This window comes from Mastomys coucha, unplaced genomic scaffold (assembly GCF_008632895.1).
Source record: "Mastomys coucha isolate ucsf_1 unplaced genomic scaffold, UCSF_Mcou_1 pScaffold3, whole genome shotgun sequence".
Lineage (NCBI taxonomy): Eukaryota > Metazoa > Chordata > Mammalia > Rodentia > Muridae > Mastomys > Mastomys coucha.
The window spans coordinates 42289673-42301116 of NW_022196909.1; the positions used below are offsets into that span (position 1 = coordinate 42289673).

An 11444-nucleotide genomic window follows, 5' to 3' on the forward strand; every position below is an offset into this window, starting at 1 on the left:
AACACACATACACACACATACACATACACAGACATATACACACACATACACACACACATACACACACATACATACACATATACACACATACACACAGATACACACACCGACACATACATACACACACCTACACAGACAAACACACATATATACACACTCATACACACACACATATACACACACATACATACATACACACATACACACACACACACACACACACACACACATGCAGTGTATATGGATGTTTTGCTTGCACATATACGCATCATGAGTCTGCCTGTGGAAGCCAGAAGAGGGCATCAGATCCCTTGGAACTAGAGTTACAGAAGGCCATGAGCTGCCATGCAGATGTTCTGAGTCGAACCTTGGTCCCAAGAACAAACATCACTCTTAACTGTAAAAGATGGCAAAGAGAAACTACCGAACTAGATCGCTCTGTGGACAGAAAGGAAGGTTTATTTCCTTTCTTCGTGGGGCTCAGACTGCCATCTTGGGGGACATGGGCAGAGAAGGGCAAAATGGTGGGAAAGCAAGCAGATTTTACGTGCCAGCAGGGGAGGGTCTGAGCCAGACTGTCCAGACTGATCTGGGAACTAGCTCCTCTTGCTAGAGGGTAGCTGACCTTTGCCGGAAGGTCACTGGAGGATTGAGGGTGGTTTCTGCTTAACAGAAACTGCCTTGAGAGATTTGCTTTTCTAGTAAACCGAAACCTTTAGGCTTGTTCACTTGATAATGATCCTTCTTGTTTGCCTAGCCAGAGCCCTGCCAGTTAGGACAATGTCACCTGCACTGCCATTTGGGGACTGGAAACCACCTCTCCCGGCTTCTGCATAGGTGAATCATCCCAAGACTGGGTTGTATTGGGTAAGGCTGCCACGGGTAGCATTTCTTGAATAGGAGCCAATGTAGATCAACGTCCAAACCCCCCTCCCCGTTAACCCTCCTTAAATGAGTGCTGTGGGGCCAGTAGGGATGGCCCAGTTGGGTAAAAGCACTTGCCATCAAGCTTGATGACTTGGGTTTGATCTCACCATGGAAGGAGAAAACCAACTTCTGAAAGTTGTCCTCAGACCACCCACATGTGCTGGGGTACGCACGTGTGCGCGTGCACAGAGATGATTTAAATTAAAACAAAGTGTCGAAGAATTAATATTGTGTGATTTGATGCTAGGACAAGAACATGCAAACTTCTCTAGACATTCTACACCAGGCTCATGACTACTGGTTTGGTGTTTTGGTTTTTGTTTTTGGTTCTGCAAGTAGATTTTCAAGCCTGGGTTTGTACAATAGAAGGCTCCATGAGGGCTGCTTGCCCGGGAGCATGGAAGCTTTTATTCCCTATTCAGCAGCTTCACACAGAGGGGAACTCTATGCTGCACCAGAAGGAAATGAGACCAGCTTGTTAAAAATGTTCCCCAGCACACCAACACACCAGTGACTTTTTTGTCCTTGTGCAAGGGTGTGGAGCATAGACTTCCTGGGAATGCTGTACCAGGCACTGAGTTAGCTCAGGCTTGGGACACTAGCCCTGGGCTTTAATCTGTGTCCCAGCACCTTATCCAGTGCTGGTGTTTGTTTGCTGTGGCCAGTGATGCTCACTGGGGCTTTGAAATCATGGTAGAGGTCATGGCCATGGGAATGGGAGGAGCTTAGACTTGAACTCATGGCTTCACGTTGACTCAAAATGCAGACCTCAAAGGAAATGAGGAGGTTTATCCCTGAGCCCAAGAGGAATGACAATACCTTAGGCACATGGACTCAGGTTGTCCTGAGTAACATGTACCAAACGTGTAAGCCATTAAATAAAGTTACAGAGCAAAACAAAGTCATAAATCAAGGCACTTTTTAAATATATTAAACATGGCCTAGGCATGGTACAACCAAGCAGGCAAATCTCTACGGTAGGACTCAGATATTATCTGATGACATTCTTACATTTGGGCTTGGCAGAAGATAATGGTCTGGTAAGAATGTCTCCCAGAGGGCCTGGAGAGATGGCTCAGCGGTTAAGAGCACTGGCTGCTCTCCCAGACGTCCTGAGTTCAATTCCCAGCAACCACATGGTGGCTCACAACCATCTGTAATGGGATCCGATGCCCTCTGACAGTGTACTCACATACATAAAATAAATAAATCTTATGGAGCAGTGGTGGTGCATACCTTTAATTCCAGCACTTGGGGAGGCAGAGGCAGGCGCATTTCTGAGTACAAGGCCAGCCTGGTCTACAGAGTGAGTTTTAGGACAGCCAGGGCTACACAGAGAGACCCTGTCTCAAAAAAACAAAAACAAAAACAAAAACAAACAAACAAACAAAAAAACCCAAGTAAATAAATAAATAAATCTTTAAAAATTATATTTAAAAGAAATGTCTTCCAGAGATTGTATCTGTTAATAAAGAAGAGGTCAGAGGCAGGAAATGATTGGCTATTGGGGAAAGTAAAGGTGATTCAGCTCTGGGTCTGCAACACATCAGCTCTCTAAGATTATGAGTTCTAATCAATCACGTGGCCTTGTAGACTGTTCAGCATAGGTATGTTTCTTTCCCAGGAACTTTAATTCTCCCTGTGAGAGCCTTCTGGACTTATGACCATGGGCAAGCCATAACTCTTGTGGGTCTGATTTTTCCATTACTGATAGGATAGAGCTGTTATTGGACCCAGGCGTCCAGTGGAGAGATTTCACTAACAGCTGCAGATGGACCACGGAAAGTCAGACTTATTTAGTGAAACAGACAAATAGTAACTATACTTCAAAGACGGCAGGAGCTGGCTAACCCAAGAAATGGCGGCAGTGAAGGACCGTGGGTTTGTTGTTTTGTATAAGGTTAGTGTATATTCATAAGGTGGATGATGTATCTTTTTCTCTGTCAAATCAAGGCAGATCAGATCTTCTTTTTAGGGTATTTTCCCCATGACCCTTTTGTTAAAAACCCCACAAAATGGGGAAAGGTAGTCAAAAGTACAATGCTACCACCATTGTAACCAAGCCAGGGTCTCCTGACGGCTCATTTCCACATGATACACGATTAAGACAACCCCACTAGAGGCTGGTGAGATGGCTCAGCGGGTAAGAGCACTGACTGCTCTTCTGAAGGTCCTGAGTTCAATTCCCAGCAACCACGGATGGTGGTTCACAACCATCCGTGATGAGATCTGACGCCCTCTTCTGGTGTGTGTCTGAAGACAGCTACAGGGTATTATGCCAGAGCGAGCTACGAGTAGGGCTGGGGAAAGCAGGGCTGGAGAGAGTGGGGCCTGAGCAAGCAGAGGTCCTGAGTTCAATTCCCTGCAGCCACATGATGGCTAATGGCCATCTGTTCAGCTACAGTGTACTCATACACATAAAATAAATAAATAAATAAATCTAAAACAAACAAACAAACAAAAAACCCTTAAACTTAAAAAGACAACCCCACTAGAGTCTGAGTTTCTTTCTTTTTTTTTTTTCCCTTTCTCTTTGTTTTTTGTTTGTTTGGGTTTTTTTTTGTTTGTTTTGTTTGTTTTTGAGACAGGGTTTCTCTCTATAGTCCTGGCTGTCCTGGAACTCACTCTGTAGACCAGGCTGGCCTCGAACTCAGAAATCTGCCTGCCTCTGCCTCCCAGGTGCTGGGATTAAAGGCGTGCACCACCACCACCCGGTAAGCCCGAGTTTGTGATACAGTAGAAAGGGCAGTAGATGAGTTAGCTTCTCTGTGGTTCTGATGAAGCCAACTGACCAAACCAACTGGGCAAGGAAAGGGTCTACTACTTGGTTTACACTTCCACACCACGATTGGTCACTGAGGGAAGCCAGGGCAGGAGCTCAAGGCAGGAACTGAGGCAGCATCTCAGAGGGACACTGCTTCCGTGCTTGCTCCCCATCGCTAGCTCAGCTGGTGTTCTTCTATAACCCAGCTCTATCTGCCCAGGGATGACTCTTTCCCATGGATCATTAATCAGTAAAATGCCCCACAGACAGGTGTAGTATGAAATATTTCATGTGCCTGGCCCTTTAAATGACCCTCTGCTCTTCAGTGATAGTTGGCTCTTGGACTTCTGGGAGCAGGGTGGGGAGGGGGGAGAGCAAGAGAGGATAGAGGGAGAAGGAAGAGGAGAAGGGGAGGAGGAAGATGAGAAGGAGGGGGAAGAGGAGAAGGACTGGGGAGTAGGCAGAAGTAGGTTCTAGAAGACAGAAGAGTTGGGTCAGAGAAGAGAGTTGATTCGGGAAGAAAGGAGATTGAGAAGTGCTAGAGGAGAGAAGAGATTTTCAAGAGAGAAAATAAGAGACAGTTGAAAGTGAAGTTAGCCGAGCTGTGGTGGCACATGCCTTTAATCCCAGCACTTGGGAGGCAGAGGCAGTCGGATTTCTGAGTTCAAGGCTAGCCTGGCCTACAGAGTGAGTTCCAGGACAGCCAGGGCTATACAGAGAAACCCTGTCTCAGGAAAAAAAAAAAAAAGTGAAGTGGGCTAGCTGACTGAGGAGACAGTCAGTGACCGTTGAGCCAGAAGAAGCTGAGGTGAGCCACAGATGATAAAAGAAGAACCCACAAAGTAGTGATAGGACTATAAAGAAAAAACATTTAAGAACAAAAAGAAATGTTTACAAAAGCTACAGTTGAGCTGGGCGGTGGTGGCGCATGCCTTTAATCCCAGCATTTAGGAGGCAGAGGCAAGTGGATTTCTGAGTTCCAGGCCAGCCTGGTCTACAGAGTTAGCTACACAGAGAAACCCTGTCTCGAAAAACCAAAGGGAAAAAAAAAATAGTTGCCTTGGTCATGGTGTCTCTTCACAGCAATTGAATTGCTGTCTAAGGTATTGCTGTGATAGGCCTGACCATGCTTTTGTTTGGAAGAATGTGGATTGTGGAGCTTTGGAAAGCAGTGGGATAATTTAAGTGGGGCTGGCTGGGCTGTCCTAGTAGGAATACGGAAGACCTTGGTGCTGACGGTGACTTTAACTCTGCAGACCTGATCTACCAGGTTTCCGTGGGAGAGGAATTTCAGTGTGTGGCCTAGAGACTGTTCTTGTGATATTCTGGTGAAGCATGTGGCTGCTTTTTGCCCTTGTCTGAAGAGTCTCCCCAAGGCTAAGGTAAAGAGATTTTTATTAATTGCATCAACAAAGGAAGTCTCAAAAAAAAAACAAAAAAAACAAAAAACAAAAAAAACCCCAGCAGAGTCTTTCTTCTCTGGCTTAGTCTCATGAAGATCATTTTGATCAAGCATAGCAAGCTTTGGGCTGGAGAGTTGGCTCAGTGAAGCCTGACTGCTTTTCCGAAGGTCCTGAGTTCAAATTCCAGCAACCACATGGTGGTTCACAACCATCCATAATGAGATCTGATCTGATGCCCTCTTCTGGAGCGTCTGAAGTCAGCTACAGTGTACTCACATATAATAAATAAAAAAAATATTTAAAAAAGCATAGCAAGCTTCAAAAGGAAAAGTACAAAAGATATGGTTCAAAGAACAAAGAGGCACTAAGAAGTAGAGCAGAGGTGAATCCACTGTTCAAGGACATAAGGAGATTAAGAGAGTGGTGACCTCAGGGCAAGTCTCACCCAGCTAAACTTAGTGCTCATGTGTTTTCAGTTGAACAAGGAACAGTTATATCATGTTAGGCATTATCCCCTGGTTATTGTTTTCATTTGAGTTTTTAATCTGGAATGAGCTACAATGAAGGACACACTTGTGATCCAGATCTTGAGAAACAGTGGCCATGAAGTAGCCTACGCATGATGGTACGTACACATCTTTAATTCCAGAAGACAAAGGCAAACAGATCTCTTGAGTTCAAGGCCAACCTGGGAGAGAGCAAGTTCTAGGTGAAGAAAAGCTTAAGTCCAGGCCTGGTGGTACACACACCTTCAATCCCAGGAGACAGGCGAGCAGATCTCTGAGTTCAAGGTCAATCTACAGAGCAAGTTCCAGGAAAGCCAAGCTTGGGCAGAGAGGGAATCAGAAAATAGAAAGCTGGTAATAGAATAAGGGGGAGGGGGCGTGTTTCAGGCCCAGCAAGCAGCAAATGAACTGAGCTCTTCATCAATCTCTAAGAAAATTCCCTAGTCCTGCCTCCTATAGCCCACTCTTAGGGAGGCATTTTCTCAGTAGGATAAAAGGGTGAAGGAAATTCACCAATCCTTGAATGTGGAACCATAATGGCCCAGGGTTTCTCTCAGAGGAAGGGTCAAGAAAGCTTCAACCCCAGATACCTCAAACATAAGGATGGCAGGATTTGGCTACCTCCCCACTCCCAACCTGGCGCCATAAAGCTGGCTCCCTCACCGTATTACCTTTATAGTTATCGGGCTTCACTCCTTGTTTGACCTCATCCCACCCCACTCCAGCCCGTGAGTATGCAGATGAAACATTTTCCAACACCCCTGCCCTGGCCAATGGTACAAAGTTACAAAACCTTGTCCTAGAGACCCTGGCCACTCCCTCTGGGGACGTGTTCTTTGCTCCCCTCATCTCCCACCCAGATCCTGCACTGCACTCACCCGGGCCCTGCTAAGCTTCCCTTGCTCTGGACCAGCTCAGGGCTACAAAGACCCAGCCTGAGTCCTCCGAAGCTCAGGAATTGAAATCCCACCAATTCTCCTCCTGGAAATCGCCACTGGAAGCCCCGCCCCCAAGAAGCTCTGCCTTTGACTTAGTTCTCCGCTGTTTCTCACCCTAGCAGAGGCAGTCACCCTCTTTTTTTTTTTTTTTTTTTTTCTCCCGATAACTCTCCTGTGTTTCTTGTGTCCTGTGACTTTGTGGTATTCCCTGGCTCCCAACTGCCAGGAAGCCTCTCCGAACAGAGATGTAACAGTTTCCCTGGCACAGAACTTGGCTGGGGAAAACCTGCCCAGCTGGGGTCAAGCTGTAACACTTTCACCGGGGAAAACCTCCCTCTGCCGGAGCAGAATTGTTACACTTTTCCTGGGGAAGCCTTGCTCTGAGGAGCAGACCTGTAATACGTTCCATGGGAGATCCGCTCCTGCAGCAGCCGAGCTGTTTTACATTCCCCGGCAGCACCAGGAGCGGAGCTGGAACAATTCAAGCGGTTTCCTTTACAGCTGCAACACTTAAAAGTCATGACTAGCTTGTATCAAGTTGCCATCAAGCTAGTCGCTTTAAGTTTGTATCCTATTTTGCGTACTCTTTCTGGGGTCTGGGCCTTTAATGAGTCAACAAACTTGGGTGCCACTGTCCCGCACTGATTTGTGTGTGTGTGTGTCTGGCACTCTTAAGTGCCTGGTTCATGTATAATCAGGCAGGGAAGGTACCCTCTTACTCAAAAGCTCCCGTGTCTCCGTTTGGGGTTTCCAGTCACTATCAGTAAGGATTTTTTTTATTATTGGGGCAGGAGAGATGGCTCAGCGGTTAAGAGCACTCACTGACCGCTCTTTTAGAGGTCCTGAGTTCAAATCCCAGCAGCTACATGGTGGCTCACAGCCATCTGTAATGGGATCTGATCACCTCTTCTGGTGTGTCTGAAGACAGCTGCAGTGTCTTTGTTTTGTTTTCTTTGAACCGGGGTCTCATTGGTTAAGGAAAACCTCGACCTTCTGATCCTTCCAATGCTCCACTCCCAAGTGATGACAGGTGTGTGCCATCACGACTCATTTGTGAGGTTCTGAGGATGGAACTCGGGGATCGGGGTGGGGGTGGGGGTGGGGGCTTTGTGCATGCATGGGTTGCTAGGCAAGCAATTCTACCATCTAAGCTACACCCTTCGCACTCCCTCAGGGATTTAAACGCCTTTCAGTAACAAGCTCAAGACAGTTTGGATGCTGTCTTAACGTTCATAAGTGAACCAATCCACAAAACCTGCCCTGTGGACACGCACGCGGCTCGGGGAGAGAATCGACAGGACTGGCAGAGGTCTTACTGGGCGTGGGCAGCGTTGCCGAGAGTTGGCGGCTGCAGAGCAGCTGAGCCTCAGTACCCGCGTCAGACTCCAGCATCTCTATTCCAAAGCAAGCGCTCTCTACCCGGCAGAACTTCGCAGTCCACTGCCCAGCCTAGTAGTCTACTACGCACGCGCGCTGCGCTGACGCTCCCGTTACAGCTTCCCTCCCCGCAGGTCCAGCAGTGCGCAGGCGTACTAAGCCTCAGCGGCGCCCGGAGGCGGGCCGTAGGGCGAGGGGCGGAGCCTGCGGCTGCGCACTCGCAAGCTCCGCCAGGCTCCGCCCTTCCAGATTGCTTTCGGAGGCGGAGCGCTTACAGTGGAAACAACCTAGCTCCGTGTCGACGTTGAGTCGTCTGAGGTCCCCGACGACGACGCACCCACCATGGCGTCTACTCTCCTCGGGCTGACGCCGCGCTGGGTGATGCTACTCGGTGCCGTGCTGCTGTGGCTTCTGACCGGAGCCTCCGCGCAGGAACCTCCGGGAATTGGTAAGGCCCACGGGCCTAGGGGCCGAGAAGGAGGAGGAGGAGGGCGGCTGGGTCGGATCCAGGGCGGAGTCCAGCCCCGCGGGCTTGGCGGACTCTGCGATCACGCCCTCCCTTGGAGCTGGGCAAGGCAGCCAGGACTAGGAGTTAACGTCGTGCCCTTAGGCACGAAAGACTCGGCCAGTCGGAACCGATGCCTCGGCACTTGCTTAGCAGCTGTGCTGATTGGGGTTCCACTCGGGGAGCCTCTACATTCCAGCAATGTTTTTGTTGGGGGGGGGGTGGGAATCAGGGAGCTGGCAAGCTGTGTCCAGGTCTTGAGGCTGAAGAGGGTCGGCTTGGTCAGCTTTCCGACCTTTGCACGCTAGGGTTGATGGGGCGCTGCTAGAGAGAATTTTTCTCAACTGTGTTAGTTAGCTCAGGTTCTCCTCTCAAGGTGTCTTTACACTCTAGCCTGTCACGGTGTGTTTTCTCTTTGTGACCTTTTGCGAGTTGTCGCCCCTCTGTGTTTAAGTTTCTTATCTGCTTCCAGGAGTACCGAGGGCCTGCGACTGCCTCACTCCTGCTACCTTGGTGAGGGTGACTAAAGGAGCTGACCCTGGCCGCTCAGGGGACTCGGCTGGGGCTAGATTCTCCAGTGGGGACTTTATGACAGGCAGAATGCTGGGGAGCTGTGGAGAACCAGGACTAAGACCCGGTTCAGGCTGGCCAAGTGCTGACAATAAAAGTGTGCACCCACCTTGCCTGGCAAAGCTCACCTTTTAAATATTTTTTGTGTGCTTGGCGGAACCTATAATAGATTATAGATCTATAGAATGAAATTCATGATGTTGAGGAAGGACCCTTTGACTAGGCTTTTGGACCCCCACTAATGGCGTGTAGAGTCACTGTCTCTGAGCTTCATCTTGGGAAAACAGTCCCTAAAAGGACTGCAGTTGTCTTAGGAGTGTTAAGGCACAGTGGTGGCTGGCGCGGGTCACCGGGTGATGCGTCCTTACTGAACACCCCTGTTTGTAGAGGAATCTGCAGTTCCCCTCCCTCTGTCCCAGAAGAGCCTGCCTTAGTGAACTGTATTATTCAATACTGCATACATGCCTTTTGGGGTGTCCTGTCCCTCCTTTTCTCAAACAGTGCAGTGTCGAGGACTACTTTGACAAGCAAGTGTACTCCCCTGACATGACAGTAGAGATGCCCTTTGCGTTCTAAATTCTGTCACCGGAGTGGGCCCTCCTTTTGTTTGTTTGTTTGTTTTTTAGAGACAGGGTTTCTCTGTGTAGCCCTGGCTGTCCTGGAACTCACTCTGTAGACCAGGCTGGCCTTGAACTCAGAAATCCACCTGCCTCTGCCTCCCAAGTGCTGGGATTAAAGGCGTGCACCACCACTGCCTGGCAGAGTAGGCGCTCTTAAGCCCTTCCAGGTTTATTTTGCTTGGAGGCTCAGGCTTTGCTTGGATGGCGTGTTTCCTAGGTTTACGATGAATACCATTCACTTCCTTGGTCTCCACAGTCCTCCCCTTCCCACGTTGAGGTGTGTCTTTTTGTCCTCAGTACCTGAGTTGACTCACCCGAAACGTCAGGGACCCACTCAGAAATGAGTCACTATTTATTATTGTCTTTCCACTTAATTATTAAATGAGTCTGAAAGTTCTTAAAAAAAAAAAAGAGTAAATAGCGTGTAAACTTAACTCCAAGCTAGGACATTCATGAACAGCACTGAGGAACTGCAAGGGCATTGTTCCTATCTCCAGTGTGTGGTTGGCCGTGTCCCGTGATGGGGTAAGAGATACTGCGTGTGGCCTCCCAGAAATGCGAGCCGTGGGGCAGCAAGCTGTCAGTGTTTCCTTCCTGGCCACATGAGTCTGGGAGTTACTTCAGCCACGATGCCTGCCATAGATGCCCTCTGGTACACAAGAGCCACCCTTAAAGTTGGTCTGTGGAGGAGGAAGGGGAGGAGGGCTGGTCCCAGGGATTCCGACTGCCTGATAATGGGGCAGGGCCCGTGTGGCCATAGCTCCGGGGCTGAGGATGTGTTTCTTGGAACTCAGTTCTTTCGGTTCTCAAAAGTCCAGTTACCAAAACATCCTGTAACAGATCCGGACTTTGTCATTTCTGGGGCCGCTGCGTCGGCTGATAGTGAGCAAGACCGTCCTTTCTTGTGGATGACTTTGAAAAAGCTGGAGAGTGGGTGTGCTGAGCATAATGAGAAAGGTCTCAGTGTGGGAGTGCAGGAGCGCTAAGGGGCAGTGCAGCCAGCTAATGGTGCAGCTGTCCTGAGTGACCCCATGCTTGCTGTACCGCTCCCCCTCTGTGCTTGCTAGGGTCTTTCTCTCTTTCTTTCTTTCTTTCTTTTGAAAGATTTATTTATTTTATATATATGACTACACTGTGGCTGTCTTCAGACACACCAAAAGAGGGCATCAGATCCCATTATGGATGGCTGTGAGCCACCATGTGGGTGCTGGGAATTGAACTCAGGACCTCTGGAAGAGCAGTCAGTGCTCTTAACCACTGAACCATCTCTCCAGCCCCACTAGGGTCTTTCCTAGCTTACCATAAAATCTGCTTATTTAAATTTTTTTTATTGCAGATGGACAAATTACAGTCTTACAGCTTGTTATTAATTTGACCAAATGGTGGTAGTAAGTTGTTGAAGTGGTCTGCACCCTAAATTTTTTTTTTTTTTTGGTTCTTTGAGACATGGTTTCTCTGTGTAGCCCTGGCTGTCCTGGAACTCACTCTGTAGACCAGGCTGGCCTCAAACTCAGAAATCCTCCTGCCTCTGCCTCCCAAGTGCTGGGATTAAAGGCGTGCGCCACCACTGCCCGGCACCCCTAAATTCTTGAGGGGTGCCTCCTTCTAAGATGAGGATAGTCTCTCTTCAGCCCAAACCCAGTTGCCAAGGCTGGGGTGTTAGCGGGGCACTCGGATGCTCGGTTTACTGTGTAGCTCACTCACAGATTGCCAGGCTCCTCACTGAGCAGCTCCCTTCTGTTCTCTACCTCTGAAGCCTAGGGCCATTTGAAGTCACTTCAACTCTTAACATCATCTCCAGTCTCTTCAGTTTCCTCTGAGCTCCTTGGTCCAT

At 48.7% G+C, this 11444-nt stretch overlaps 1 protein-coding gene across 1 annotated transcript in view; it reads left to right on the forward strand.

The window, feature by feature from the left end:
* Positions 1-7664: 7664 nt before the first annotated feature.
* Pttg1ip (PTTG1 interacting protein) overlaps positions 7665-11444 on the forward strand; it is a 17085-nt gene continuing 13305 nt past the window's right edge. The window contains exon 1 of the mRNA XM_031347979.1: positions 7665-8363. Within this exon, the coding sequence (XP_031203839.1) occupies positions 8258-8363 (106 nt within the window). The 5' untranslated portion in view covers positions 7665-8257. The remainder of the gene's footprint in view (positions 8364-11444) is intronic.